This window comes from Pinus tabuliformis, chromosome 1_2 (assembly GCF_031772625.1).
Source record: "Pinus tabuliformis cultivar Carrire ecotype Pingquan chromosome 1_2, CPIR1, whole genome shotgun sequence".
Taxonomy (NCBI): Eukaryota; Viridiplantae; Streptophyta; class Pinopsida; order Pinales; family Pinaceae; genus Pinus; species Pinus tabuliformis.
Genome location: NC_142298.1, coordinates 1,314,338,638 through 1,314,355,406, shown reverse-complemented (window position 1 = coordinate 1,314,355,406; position 16,769 = coordinate 1,314,338,638). Strand labels below are relative to the sequence as shown.

The 16,769-nt window shown below is 32.0% G+C and overlaps 1 protein-coding gene across 1 annotated transcript; it reads left to right on the top strand.

Annotated features, from left to right (window-relative positions):
- Positions 1 to 11,052: 11,052 nt before the first annotated feature.
- Positions 11,053 to 16,505, top strand: LOC149211047 (uncharacterized). The gene is made up of 7 exons (XM_089394519.1): positions 11,053 to 11,418; positions 11,569 to 11,682; positions 13,238 to 13,548; positions 13,698 to 13,867; positions 13,973 to 14,994; positions 15,103 to 15,366; positions 15,481 to 16,505. Exons 1-7 carry the CDS (start codon positions 11,053 to 11,055, stop codon positions 16,258 to 16,260), a joined length of 3,027 nt encoding a protein of 1,008 aa, XP_089250645.1. The 3' UTR covers positions 16,261 to 16,505.
- Positions 16,506 to 16,769: the final 264 nt, after the last annotated feature.

Below are 16,769 nucleotides of genomic sequence, written 5' to 3'. Positions count from 1 at the left end.
CTCTTTTTCTCCTTTTTTGGTTCCTAAAAGTTTGTCTTGGCCCAATCTTCTAGAGTTTGCTTTGTGTTGATTTTTTGTGCTATGGTCAATCTTTATAATTGAGTTTAGCCCTCTAAACGATAAATATAAATGAGAACTCCTAGTTGGCTTCAAAAGAGGGAAATGAAATTCAAATAATTTCAAGTTGACCATCCAAGAAGATCAAGTAGGCTAGCCTACTTGACACACCCATTCGAACCCATTAGTCCACTATATAAAGGTAGATTGATCTCCTCCAAGGCACCATTTTAGATCTCATCAAGAAAATATGTATTTTGTTCATTTGTGTGAAGGATCAAGGAGGTAAATGAGTCCGAAGTTTACTAGATCATTCCACTTTAGAATGAATCTCTTTTGATCATTTTTGTTGGAAGCAGGTTGAATTTCTGTTGAAGGATAGCATGTCGCAATTCGACCTAGTTGACTAGAGAAGACCAAATTCTCTTGAGTAGTTCTTGGATATGGGCAGTTTGACCAGGTTTGACATGGATTATGTTGTTGGTTTATTTGACTATACTTTGATTTGAAAAGATAAGATTCTATCTCTTATTGTATTGAATAATTTCTCTAAGAAATAGTTTTTGGGTTTTTCCTTCGTTAAGGGTTTTCCCAGGATAAATTTTTGTGTCTCTTGTGTTTGGTTATCTCTTCATGATACTATGGGTGTTTATTGTTGATATTTTCTATGTATAATTACTTAATGATGAATGTGACACAAGCTAGATTAATAAAAAAAAATCATCGAAATTAATTATCAATCTAAAAAATCTTGAAAATTCAACATCAGAGTGAATGTTAAAGAGAAGACTTGAAAAACCCATGAGAAGGCCGAGGTTTTCAAAAATGCCCTAGCCCAAAACTCTAACTAACTAAGCCTCAGATTAAAACCTTTATTATTTCATTGTTTTCCTCTATTCTGTTCATTCCATTATTTTATACTTGGCCACCATGAGTGAATGGGCATATGAGGTGGTTGGGCCGATGCTTCGTTCTATAGGTCGACATTCATTTAATTACAAAATCAAGCTTGAAACCCCAAATTGGCTCGGTCAGACCGACTAATTTCATCTCTCGCATGATTGTTTGGGTGCACTCGTTCTGGTTTAGGCTAGCTTGTTCCATCTTGGGCACATTCATGCGGGTGGACTCATTCCATCTTGGGTGCACTACTCGTTCTTGTTCGAGCTGACTTGTTCCATCTCGGCTACAATCATTCCATCTTGGGTGCCCTCATTCCACCTTGGGCATGATCATGCCGACTTAGGCACCCTCATTCCACTCCAACTCAAGTGCCCTTGTTCTACCTGGGTGACTCTGTGTCGACTTGGACGCTCTTATTCCACCTAGGCACCCTTAGACCACATGGGCACTCTCAAGTGCTCTTGTCTTGTTTGGGAAAAACCCCCAAGATGTCGCATAACATCATGTTATGCTCATCTCGTTTACTAACTCGACTTATCTAACTATGGGTTTTCATGGAGGCTGGAGATGGACAATATCACATTAAAATAAATTTAAATAATAATGATTCATACATAACCATGATATTTTAGAATTATCATTTATAAATATATAACAACTTAATTAATTTAATTAATTAATAAACATCTAAATCATATATATATATATATATATATATATATATATATATATATATATATATATATATATATATATATATATATATATATATATTTCAAGTACAAGAATGTGAAAAATAATGTGTGTGCATGTGATTAATTGATATCTTTTGACCATATAAATTAAAATATTAGTTCATATTCATATTCATAATGATAAAAACTTTATATTTAAATTTAATGAATAAGCATATAAAAATTCAATATTTGCAATGAATTTTTGTTTATATATATATATATATATATATATATATAAAGTCTTAATAAAACTAGGAATAAAAATATTTTTATGTATAGAGAAGTGAAATTTATATAAATATAAATAATATTATTAAGAATTAGATATACTTCAACTCTTGATCTACCAGGTGCCCACACAAAATCTCTTGAAATGTAAATATTTCCTCAAGTTTTACAGTAAAAAGGAGGTTTGCATATTAAGAGATTTGGTCCTTCTCGACACTTGATAGATTTGAAGTTAAGATGGACCTATGTTGTTATATTTTTAATGAGTTAAAAAGTCAGGAAAAATACTATTATAACAAATATTTTAAAATTAAAATTTAATGTGGATGTATCAAATACATTTCAAAAGAAGACCTATGTTGGTTATATTTTTAATGAGTTAAAAAGTCAGAAAAAATTACTATTATAACAAATATTTTAAAATTGAAATTTAATGTGGATGTATCAAATACATTTCAAAAGAATTGCTTTCATTTTTGAAGTTATTATTATTAAAAAGATACAAATTGGTTGAACTTATAAATGTTGATTTTTTTCTATGTGTTATTGAAAACTAAGAAACACTTTTGTAATTTTATATTTGGGTTGATCACCTCTTTATAATATTTAAATTTTCATCTTATCCTTTAATTTTCTCTTCTCCTATTATTTTATATGGATGTGAGGTTTGGGTTTGTAGTATATCCAGAGTCATGAAGGAAGATTGAATAAATCCAAAAACACTTTATAACTTACAACCTCAAGAATACAAGAAATACTCCCTACACTATCCTCCTTATTGAAGCAATTATTTCCTCCATTGAGACCATGACTATGACTATGTATCCTATGTATAAGAAGAAGTTATACAACATGGATGACAAGAGGTTTCCTAAATTTTGTCTCTAGCCAGAGTTCCACCTTCAACCCAGGAAAGGGTGGCATAAGGATGTCCAATCTTGGCAAGAGCATTGGGGAACAAATGAGGAGATCATCTTGCAAAATTTAGATCATATTAAAAATATTATTACTTCCAAATTTAAGGAGAAATTGTGCAGAGATAAAGAGTTGGAGGGAAAAAGGAAAGTGTGATATTATAAGAAGGTGATCAACCCCAATCTCTAAAAGAAAATTTTGTTCTCTTTATTGACTAGTATTAAGAAGAAAATGAGCAGTAGAACTAATTTTGATGAGTTTCGTAATGAAACTAGGTGTTGGTCGATTCCTAAAACACCATGGGATGAAAGAGTTTGTCAATTGTACAATCATATAAGAGTTGAAGTTGAAAAACACTTTCTCTTAGATTGTCCATCTTATATTCACATTCGATCTAATTTTCCAAATATATGTCAACTACCAACCTTCTTGACCTTTGAACTCAACAAAACTATGTTGAGTCTAAGAACAATTCTCTCACTTCATTTTGAGCATACAAATAAAATGTTAAAAAGTCTATTTAATCTCCTACCTTCTTAAGGTCCAATATACCATATAAATTTTAGTAAAAGTTTCTTCATTATCATCATCATCATAACATCAATATATTATTTATTTTGAATTTAAATTTATCAACTTTTTATAGTAATAATAATAATAATATCCATTTTTAAGGTCACAGCCAAGCCAGACACCAAATTGGTGTATGAGACCCCCTTATTTGTGGGACAAGGGACCCACCTCCGCGCAGCGATTTGACTACTAAGTCTATGAAGGCATACATACTCTACCCCTCTGGTTTTGACCCTGTGACCTCTTAGGAAGAAACACATAATCTTAATTTATAATTATCATAATATTTAATTATTTATGACCTCTAATTATTTATAACATCTTAATTTTTTAAAATTTAAACACAATAATATTTTTAATAAATTATTGCCATTTTATAAGAATTTATTTTCATCCCTTCTTTAATAATTTAATCAAAATTTAACATCTTTAATATACTACATGCAAACTTGGCCTTCAATACATCCGCAAAACATAAAATATAAAAACAATAAACCTTCTTTTAGAGCAAACTAACCATCTTTATAATTTTTTATTTTCAAACTTATAAAAAGCAAATTAATCTCACGAGAGCGAAGGATGGCTTATAAATATTTACTTAAATATTACTTTCATCATGAGATGCCATCTATCACCAACCAAAGAATAATCTTTTAGCTTTTCTAAATGTTTAGTTTTCCTTTAATTATTTTAAATCCATTTATATATTAAGAAAATAATATGATTATAAATATTTAAAATAAAATAAAAAATTAGAATATTGGTAAATGAAAATGAATTCTTAATAATAAATATATATATATATATATATATATATATATAAAATTATGTATATTTTCATGAATCGTGAGGTGGTTTAGAATAAAATTTTAAAAATAAAAAATTGGTTTATTTTTCAATTATATGATAATTGAAAGTTTGGGATAACTTAACAAAAGAGTGATATGATTGGTTATTCTTTAATTATATGATACGATGGGCGAAATTGTGAGTTGTAAGTCATAAATATTCGAACTTACCTTATTTATTAAATATTATTTTATTATGTTTAAGATGAAAAATATTGCTCAGTAATTAAGATATTATAGTCTATAAATATAACATACATTTCCGTTTCAACACACAATATCAGTGTGATTAGCATATTACTAGACCCATTACAATCAGTTTCAGGAGTTACAGCCTTGCTTCTCTCATATAGGTTCGAGCCTCCTTCAGTAACAATGTGCTTTTTATGTTCATGTTTCTCAGGAAAGAAGTCTGACTCTCCTTCACCTGCTCCAAATGCAAAACAGGAGCCTAGTTCTTCTCCACCTAGTGGCCCTGCAGAAAAGAAGACTACTACTTCTCCAACTACCCCAAGTGTTTGCCCTGATACCCAGTCTTCTGCTCATGTTAATAATAATACAGGTGGTTGGTTATGCTCTTGGTGTTATAGTGGCAACTATGAGGTTTGATCCTGGGTTGGTTTTGTGGAATCCCGCTCCATCGGAACCGAATTAATTACTTTTCTACATTTCATAACATTTTCGAGTCCGGGCGCTCGGGGCTTATCCTTCTTTGAGGGGTTTGCCTTGCAATATGCGATTAGCGACTTAATCGCATATCAGAAATTGCCCCAGTTTCTCGAATTAACCTCTGGTTTTGCCAATTTGTGCCAGCGTGCATTACCATGGGCCAACGGTCTGCACACTTGACCGAGGGTCCTCATTGCTCCGCACTAATCACAAATTGCCATTGTCACGAGGATATCTCTGATAAGCTTGACCTTTATAAGACTTTGAAACTTTGGCATGATTTTAAGAGTTCATGAAAACTTAGAGAGTGTTCTAGGATCCAATTCGGATCAATACATCATCATATCACCTCCACATATATCGCTCTCATTCCCAAACACAACTCTTCAAAGTGCTTCTCTGACTACAAGCCCATATCACTCTGCAATCTCATATACAAAATCATATCAAAGACCATTGCTGGCCACATGCGCAGTACTCTTTCTCGCTATATCACTCCTGAACAACATGGTTTTCTCTAGGACAAGCTTATTCATGACACTGTTGCAAATGCACAAGAGGGCATGCACACGATCCACACCAAGCATTTAAATGCTGCTATCTTACAGATTGACCTTTAGAAGGCATATGACTGCCTGGATTGGGGCTTCCTCCGTTTTGTCCTCATCAAAATTGGATTACGACCCAGATGTGTTGATTGGATTATGGCTTGTGTTGACAATGTCAACTATGTTGTTATCATTAATGGATATCCAACAAAATTTTTCCATGTTGGCCGGGGTCTTTGGCAGGGATGCTCCCTCTCCCCACTACTCTTCATCCTGGCGATGGATGGTTTAAGCTTGCACATAAAAAAAGCGGTTCTGGAGGATCAATTCCAGCCACTGAAGATGGGAAACAACATCAACATTTCACATAATCTCTTTGTCGACGATATTCTCATCATGGGTATGCTATGTCGTTTTTCTTGGTTATGTCTCTTTCACATTTTCAGTAGATTTGCAAATGCTACTAGCTTGCATATGAATGTTAATAAATCTGTTTTATATCATGGACAATGTGACATGGAGTCTATTACATATATCAAAGGTATATTTGGCATTGAGGCAATGCCAATACAAAATGGTATGAAATACCTTGGATACCGTATCAAACCCTGTTGCTATAGAATTGCTGATTGGCAATGGCTTGTTGATTGTTTCTACAAAAAGATATCTGGGTGGGAGTTTAGGTGCCTGTCACTGGGGGGTAGGGTTATACTCACCCAAGCGGTCCTGTCTCAGATGGGGGTTTATTGGGCACACCTATTTTACATCCCTGCCTCTATTATAAATTGTCTAAACTACTTAATGGCTAACTTCATCTGGGGGGAGCCACGAAAGGAAAAAATACCACTTGGCCAAATTATCCAACATCACTTTCCCTAAGGGTATGGGGGGATGGGGAATCATGGACCTCCGTCAATTTGGGGGGTCACTGCTGATTAAATCCCTTTGGAGGGGTTTATTTGGATCTGGCACATGGAGTAAGATCATACAACACAAATATATTAAGGATAAAGACTTCATATTTTGGTACAGGAAAGGCACCATTGGCATCAAACAGGGATCGACTATCTGGCTTAGTTTTCTGAAAATTGAAAAAATATTTATTCGTCATCTTGCATGGAAGTTTCAATTAGGCAACCGCATTCTTATTGGTATAGACCCAATCCTGGGTGCTGGAATTGAATGTTTTCTCTCTGAGAGGCTTATTCATCTCCTTAATGGATGTGGCATATATTTCTGGTGCCAAGTCATTAATGGTTGGAAAGGACCAATCCCCATATGGAAAAATGCTCGGGAGATTGAGTTTATTGGACAAATGGAATTGGAGTGGAATCAGATAAATTCTACTATGAAACACCTCGACATATGTCGTTCAGAAACACAGGATAAAATCATATGGTCGAGGAAGATGGCATCGGATAATATCATTGTGCCTGACACATAGTCAACGCTTTGCAAATTGGACGCTAGACATGGGGAGCACCAAGTTTTATATGCATTCTGGAAAACAAAAATTCCATTTAAAATTATCATCTTCACATGGTGGGTCTACCACAAAAGAAATTTTATTTGGGAGAATCTACACAAAAGGCAATGGCATGGTCCTGGAACGTGCTCTATTTGCAAAAGAGATGTTGGAAATAACAATCATATTTTTCTTCATTGTTTGCATACTGTACAGGTATGGAAAAAGTTATCATCTCTGATTGGTTTCCTGTATATACATCATAATTGCATTGTGGACTCTCTAAAATGGTGGAGTACTCAGAAATCTTCTTGGAGAGCCATTCCACTTTTTCTTTTTTGGGCAATCTAGAATTGGAGAAATAGGTATATTTTCCAGAACTCTCCAGAAGATTTCCATATGGTTGTTGATAAAATCATCACAAATCTCTCTATATATTCTACTCAATCCTCATGCACTAATATCACACTACATAAGCAAATCAATATGCAGTTCTTATATCCGATGGGGTTTTTTGATGGAGCAACACAAAGGAATTCCTGTGCATGTGGTTTTTGGATTGCTATGTCTGCTTATTTGTCTTACAGGGTCTATTGGAATGGAGGTTGCGGCACCAACACCAAGGCGAAAGCATTAGCCCTATGGGTACTCTTATGGTTCAACAATTTCCTTGATAACCCCCACTTACATATATATGTAGATTCAAAGATCATCATTGATCAGGGCTCGGGGAAAGCCTCCATAAATAGTCAAATGTTATAGGGTTGGCTAGAGCAGATTGATATTCTTTGGCAACTCCTTGGAGGCTCCACAATCCAGCATATTGGTAGGAACCGGAACAAGGAAGCAAATAGACTATCCAAAAAGGGATTACAAGGGTTGATCAGCAAATGGTACTTGGAGATTACATGGGAACATAATATTTTTGATATGGGGGACTTCCCATTTCTTGGATAATTCTCTCTGCTCTTTCCTCTCTTTTTTGTTAATTTTTGTGTATATGTCTTTTTGTCTAGCTATACAAATGCCCAGAGCCATGGCACAAAACTGCCAAGATTGCATGATATGATAGTATGTTTTTTCGTGTGGTTACAAGGTTTTGAATATATCATTGCATTTCAGATGCTTTGATCATCGCTTCTGGGCATATGGCTTCTGAACTTATATAGCATTACATGTCCTTTCTATTGGGATTGGGTAGCACTATGCTCTCATACATTCTTGGATTGTCGATATGATGTGAACTATCATGTATATTTTTATATGATCATATAATATCCTGTTTTTTTCTTCCTGGAAAAAAATGGGATAAATTGATATCTTTTGACCATATAAATTAAAATAATAATTCATATTCATAATTATGATGATCAAAACTTTATATTTAAATTTAATGAGTAAATATATAAAAATTAAATATTTACCATGATTTTTTTATGTTGATATATATATAATTGAAAAATAAATTATAAAATATGTTAAAGACAAATGATATATATGTGTGTGTGTCAAAGACAAATGATATTTTAATAAAACTAACCATAATTTTTTACTTTATTTTTATGCATAGAGAAGAGAAATTTATATAAATATAAATAATATTATTAAGAATTGGGTCCTTAACTCTTGATCTACGAGGTGCCCACATGAATCACTCTTGAAATGTAAATATTTTCTCAAGTTTCTAGAGGTTTGCATGTTAAGAGATTTGATCCTCTTGGACACTTGGTAGATTTGAATTTAAGATGAACCGATGTTGGTTATATTTTTAATGAGTTAAAAAATAGGAAAATTACTATTATAACAAATATTTTAAAATTGAAATTTAATGTGGATGTATCAAATACATTTCAAAAGAATTGCTTTCATTTTTGGCGTTACTATTATTAAAAAGATACAAATTGGTTGAACTTATAAATGTTGATTTTTTTTCTATGTGTTATTGAAAACTAAGAAACACTTTTGTAATTTTATATTCGGGTTGATCACCTCTTTATAGTATATAAAATTTCATCTTATCCTTTAATTTTCTCCTTTCTTGTTATTTTATATGGATGTGAGGTCTGGGGTTGCAGTATATCCAGAGTCATGGAGGAAGATTAAATAAATCCAAAAGCAGTTTATAACTTACAACCTCAAGAATAAAGGAAATACTCCCTACACTATCATCCTTATTGAAGCAAGTATTTCCCCCATTGAAACCATGATTATGACTATGTATCCTATGTATAAGAAGAAGTTATACAACATGGATGACAAGAGGTTTCCTAAATTTTGACTCTAGCTAGAGCCCCACCTTCGACCCAAGAAATGGTGGCATAAGGATGCTCAGTCTTGGCAAGAGCATTGGGGAACAAATGAGGAGATCATCTTGAAAAATTCAGATAATATTAAAAATATTATTACTTCCAAATTTAAGGAGAAATTGGGTAGAAATAAAGAGTTGGAGGGAAAAAAGAAACTGTGATATTATAAGGAGGTTATCAATCCCAATCTCAAAAATCAAAATTGTTTATCTTTATTGACTAGTATTAAGAAGAAAATGAGCTTTGCAAAGAGTAGAGCTAATTTTGATGAGCTTCATAATGAAACTAGGTGTTGAACAATTCCTAAAACACCATGGGATGAAAGAGTTTGTCAATTGTACAATCATATGAGGGTTGAAGTTGAAAAACACTCTCTTAGATTGTCCATCTTTTCGATCTAATTTTCCAAATATATGTCAACTACCAACCACCTTGACCTTTTAACTCAGCAAAACTATGTTGAGTCTAAGAACACTTCTCTCCCTTCTTTTTGAGCATATAAATAAAATGTAAAAAAATCTATTTAATCTCCCACCTTCATATGATCCAGTATACCATATAAATTTTAGTAAAAGTTTCTTCATTATCATCATCATCATCCTAAAATCAATATATTATTTCTTCTAATTGATTTATTTTATATTTAAATTTATCAACTTTTTATAATATTTTATTTTTTCCCTATTCTCTAATTATTAATAATATCATGATTTTTTAAAATTTAAACACAACAATATTTATAATAAATTATTACCATTTTATAAAAATTCCTTTTCATCCATTCTTTAATAATTTAATCAAAATTTAACATCTTTAATATCTTTAATATACTACTAATTATTAATAATATCATGATTTTTTAAAATTTAAACACAACAATATTTATAATAAATTATTACCATTTTATAAAAATTCCTTTTCATCCATTCTTTAATAATTTAATCAAAATTTAACATCTTTAATATACTACATGCAAGCTTGGCCTTCAATACATCCGAAAAATCATAAAATATAAAAACAATAAACCTTCTTTGATAGCAAATTAACAATCTTTATAATTTTTTATTTTCAAACTTATAAAAAGCAAATTAATCTCACCAGAGCGAAGGATGGCTTATAAATATTTACTTAAATATTACTTTCATCATGAGATGCCATCTATTACCAACAAGAAAATAATCTTTTAGCTTTTCTAGATGTTTAGTTTTCCTTTAGTTATTTTAAATCCATTTATATATTAAGAAAGTAATATGATTATAAATATTTAAAATAAAATACAAAATTAGAATATTTGTAAATGAAAATGAATTCTTAATAATAATATAAAATATTTATTTAATATATATATATATATATATATATATATATTTTCATGAATCGTGAGGTGGTTTAGAATAAAATTTTAAAAATAAAAAAGTGATATGATTCGTTTATTTTTCAATTATTTGATAATTGAAAGTTTGGGATAACTTAACAAAAGAGTGATATGATTGGTTATTCTTTAATGATATGATACGATGGGCGAAATTGTGAGTTGTAAGTCATAAATATTCGAACTTACCTTATTTATTAAATATTATTTTATTATTTCTAAGATGAAAAATATTGCTCAGTAATTAAGATATTAACATACATTTCCGTTTCAACGCACAATATCAGTGTGATTAGCATATTACAATCAGTTTCAGGAGTTACAGCCTTGCTTCTCTCATATAGGTTCTACCCTCATTGCTTCACTAACAATGGGCTCTTTATGTTCATGTTTCTCAGGAAAGAAGTCTGACTCTCCTTCACCTGCTCCAAATGCAAAACAGGAGCCTAGTTCTTCTCCACCTAGTGGCCCTGCAGAAAAGAAGAAGACTACTACTTCTCCAGCTACCCCAAGTGTTTGCGCTGATACCCACTCTCCACCTAGTGGCCCTGCAGAAAAGAAGACTACTACTTCTCCAGCTACCCCAAGTGTTTGCCCTGATACCCACTCTTCCGCTCATGTTAATAATAATAATGCCATTCAATCCTCTTCTGGATTCCCCTACACCCCCTGAGGCTACATCGTTTCCTCAACCTTCTCCATTTCCATCTAGAGATGCACAAACAACTGCTGCAATTGAAGATGTTGATCTTGATGGCCTCATCCAACATATATCTGGCCTCCTAGAACGCATCAAGGTAAGGGAAATTTCTTATTATTGGTTGAACTCCTCTGCTTAAAAAATTTCTAACAATGATTCAGGTTCGTAGCCCCCAACAAAATGTAAAAATTTAAGCAGTGTTTGTTTGTCACATTAAATTGAGTATGTTTCCCCTTTTTATGCTCAGAAAAAGTCATCACGTCCAACACCGTCGACTCGCCAATACTGGCCTACCAGTTCAACCAGCTTAACGAGACTGAAGGAAATCCTCACAGAGGGAACAGACGGTGCTTCTACTTGGGTACGTATTCACTTTGTGTTTTATTGCTTGAATCTCAAAACACAATCTCAAGTTCGTTTTATTTTGATTTAATGAATATATTTTTGATGTAATGAATATTGTTTTATTTTGATTTAATGAATATATTTTTGATGTAATGAATATTGTTTTATTTTGATTTAATGAATATATTTTTAATGTAATGAATATTGATACGGATACAAAATAATAATAATATGGAATTTAGAAAAAAAATCGTTTTTTTTTTAAGTTTAGATTTAATTTTAAATATAAGATGGACAGTTTAAAAGAAAGTGCTTTGTTTTTCATTTGTAATTTTCTCGGTATTACGAAGTTCACAAACAATTTTATCTCGAGGTTTTGGAATTGATCAACACCCAATTTCACTATGAAGCTCGTAAGAATTTATTCTTATTATAACAACCTTTATTTTTTTCTTTGCACTAATGAAACAAAAAAATGTTTTTTTATTTTTTATTTTGGGTTGCTCACCTCCTTATAATCAACATTGAACATTCTTATTCCATCCCCACTGGAATAAAAGGTGGTTTTGGCAAAAATTTGAAACAATTTTAGGAATCATCTTTTCTTCCATATTATTTATACATGATCATAACCATAATCTCAATAAAGTAAAAACTTACTTTAATCAATAAAATAAGATAACATATATCTCCTTTAATTTTAAGATTATATTTTTTTTATAAATAACTTTTAAACATTTTTTATTTTCTTTCACAATTTTTAAAAAATATTTCAACCTTAAATTTTATATTTCTATAAAATAAATAATTTTTTTTTTTATTTTTTTAATAAATTTCAATAAAATATAATTAGTTTAATTGAATATATACTTTGTGATTCAACATTTTGTCTTTTTAAATATAAATCAATTCCAAATTTCAAAATTTTGACTTTTTAAATTAAATCAATTAAGATGCAACCTAATTGCATAGACATTTATAAAATTAAAAATATTCCAATTCTAATATAAACTTAAATTAATATATAAAATGTTATTTGTTATTTTCAACATTCTTATAAAAATATATTCAAAGACTTCCGATAATAAGTATTGATTTATTTAATGCCATTTATAATTATCTCAATGTCATATAAATTGAAATTATTTCAATTAATTTTATTTTTTTAAATTAATTTTTTTAATGAATTATGATGATTTGATAAATATTAATCTAATAAATTTAGGTATATATTTAAACATTTCCAATAATAAATATTGATTTATTTAATGTCATTTATAATTATTTAGTGTCATTTATAATTATGTCAGTTTCATATAAATGGAAATTATTTCAATATTATTTCAATTTTTTTTTTAAGTTAATTTTTTTTGAATAAATTAGGATAATTTGATGAATATTATTATAATTACTCTAAATAAAAATAATTGTAGACTGCTCTATTACCAACAACTTCATACTCATCCTCCATCCTGAGCTGATTTTAGATTAAAATTTAATCTATAATTTTCAATCAATCAGAAAAATACTGCTTATTTTATCTAAAATTTTCTCTATGTTATGGCCATCAGAAAGATTTTCCTCCAGGAAAGATAAATTTCTTTCGGAGCCTCCTCGATGGAATATCGCAGGCACATTGGGCTGCCGCGTGTCTTCTAGTGGTAGCAAATATTTTGGAAAGATACGAAACCATTTGTGCCAATAAATATGAATGCCTTTGTCTATTGGAGGAAATGTATAACTTGGCCCACCATATAAAGAAACTTAAACCACGACCCAAGTTGAGGGAAGAGATGGAAGCTTCTATACAAAATGCAACGGAGCTGATATGGGAAGGTTCCTTCCTGTGCTGCACACAAATCGATTCCTCAAAATTTTCCAAGTGAGTACCCTGCAACACTCTCAACTAAATTAAATAAACTACTGTCTGTATTCTGGAGGTCTCCCTGTTAAGGCCGACTTTTACGTTTAAGTTATATTTCTGTACACGTGAAAGTAAAATATATTACGACTGAAATGCACTAATTGCAGGTTTTTGTTAACGCATGTGAATGAGGATGAACTGCTTAAATTTCAAGGGAAGTTAAAGAGAATGTCAAAGCGTATGGAGAACGAAATGGGTATATGCATCTACGATGCCATCGAGTGTAGGATGGAGCGTCCGCAGAAAGAACGAGAGCGAACATATCCTGAATATGCAGGTAAATTGTGAGGCAATTGGTTTTTGAAAAGCAACTATTAATATCTAGAAATTTGTAATAGTTATATTCTAATTTTTTATTTGTGTTCTACTATTGTGGAAACAGTGGGAATTGAAGAACCATTGCATGAAGTTATCCAACTTTTAGATTGGGAAAATGAAAAAAATGCAGTGGCAGTTATCTTGCATGGTTTCGGCGGAATTGGAAAAACTGTTCTTGCTGATGCTGTGTTTGCACGACTTTATATAGAAGGTTGTAAATATTCAATGGTCAGATTGGATGATATAACATCAAATCCAGACATAGTAGAGCTACAAAAATGCATATTAAAAGATTTGAGCATAAAAGCACCTATGGGGATGACAGATAAACAAGAAGAAATTGGGCATCTAGTGTTGGAGAATATTAGAACATTTGAGGATGGACAAAGAGAAATTGGTCGCATGTTAGAGAAAGAGATTGCATTCATTTATATCGACAATGTTGTGCACGGAGATCGTCTAGAACAGATTTTGCCTAGGGACATGAAATCTGCAAAAAAGTTGAGATTACTTATTACTGCAAGAGACACAAATGAATGCACAGGGTGCAGAATGGAAAAGAAAGTGTATGCTACAAAATGCCTTTCCGAAACAGAGGCCATGAATCTTTTGAGGAAAGAAATGAATGGGGATGACATGAATGAAACCCAAATGAAGCAGATAGTAAAGACATGCGGTGGAGTTCCAAAACTGTTGACACTGGTAGCAGGATTCATACGTTCCGATGAGGACAAACTGAAAGCTTTTCGTATAGTGATGGAAGACGCAGAAAAATTGAAAGGTAAACCTTTTGGGAATATAGATCGCTATGTCTTTGCATTTGACAATCTCCCTGAAATATGCAAGGATCCATTTCTGGACATCTGTTTCTATTTCAGTGGATGGGATTGGGACACAGTGGCAGATATTGTGGGACAGTCTGAACTGGATATGCTTGAAAAGAGAGCTCTTGTCACCAGAGACACAAACAGGACTGTAAAGATACATGATATCATTTTGACAATTGGCCTCAACAAAGGAAATGGAACGAGGCACACATTCACTGGTGCAAGTGCACATCAAATTCAGGAGTTTTTAATGATTAAGGTAACTAATCTTTCTACTTGAAAATATATCATATATACAAATCTATTTCCTAAAATGTTTAGGTCAATCCTTATGATTCACTCGATTATACTTATCAACTAATTGCAGGACCTCCAAGGAATCAAAGGTCTCTGGTTTAGTAGAACTAAAGATCCATTCTATATACCTGCACAGAAATTAAATTTAATGTATAATTCACTGAGAATTCTTGCACTTGGAAATTCGACAAAAGTGGAAGAAACATGTAATAAAGCATTTGAGAAGCTCGTATTTTTCCAAGGGGAAATTCCCTATCTTCCTTTCAATGTGTCATGGTCAAAGGAGTTGAGGTATTTAAAATGGCAACCCCAAGATTTGAATTTACTAAAGGAGGTAATAAGTCTTCTTCACATATTTCACATTGTTCCTTTACTCATTCTTTCTTGAAAAGAAAAATATGAATTTATTCATCGTCATGGTTTTGACAATTGAATGCGTTATTTCCAGATGCCCTCCAGTCTGAAACACATGGAATTGGATGGAAAACTACATTCCTATGACTTTGAAATCTTCTCCAGTGATCTTCAACAGCTTAGAAATCTGAGGATACTCAGACTAATCCACTTTGCAGGGCTGAAAAAGCTGCCTGAAGAGTTGGGTGATCTACTAAATGGATTAGAAGAACTAACTCTTTCATATAGCGAATCAATAGTGAAATTGCCCAGCACAATTTCAAAGCTTCAGTCATTAAAAGTATTGAGAATGGATAACTGCTCTAAATTGAAGGGATTACCAGAAGATTTTGGATCATTGACTTCTTTGCAAGAACTCAATCTTTCATACTGCAGTTCTATACCAGAACTACCAAGATCAACGATAGAGCTTCAATCTTTAAGAAGGTTAACTCTTTCATATTGTACATCTATACAGGAGTTACCAAAATCAATTTCCAAGCTTCACTCACTAAAAGTATTGAGAATGGATAACTGCTCTAATTTGAAGGGATTACCAGAAGATTTTGGATCACTAAGTTCTTTGGAAGAACTTAATCTTTCAAATTGCAAATCTATTAAGGAACTATCAGTATCAATTTTAAAGCTTCAATCCTTAAGGATAGTAAGATTGAATTATTGTTCAGGTTTGGAATGGTTGCCCGATTTTGGGGTATTGAGATCTTTACAGGAACTTGAATTGGAAGGCTGTGAGAAACTAGAGCTGCAACAGAGAGAACCCCTCGCCCCTCTCCTAAGGAACATTGGAACTTCCAAGAAGCTTTCAGGAAATTAGAGTATCTTTTTCCTGTCCAGTACTAGGGGAGCGGACAAGAAAAACGGTAGAGCAAGAAGTTTGTAAAAAAATGAAGGAGGTGCCCTCTCCAATGCCTTCTCCCAGCTTCTTTGTTATGTAATGGATATACTTATGCTACCATAATTCAATTGCAATGACCATAGCAATGCTTTGTTTGTTGGCTTATTCAATGTAGTTGAATTTCTTCTGCGACAACCCTCGTTTATTGAATATCATGGATCTCTTTTCGGTTTATAGAATATCGTTTCTTCTTTTGCAATTTAAATAAAGCTGCTTTCACTTTCGACTTATCTCATGCTGCGTTTTCTTGTCCCTGTGACAAAACAAACATGTTTACGGTTATTATTACTGGTGCACAACTGCGCTTGCTCGAAAGCATTATATTTGGCGGGAAGCATTCTAACCCTGCATTATTAGTGCATTTGAATTTGAATTTGATGGGAATAATTTTTAACGAGAGCTTTGAAATATCTCAATAGTCCATAGGT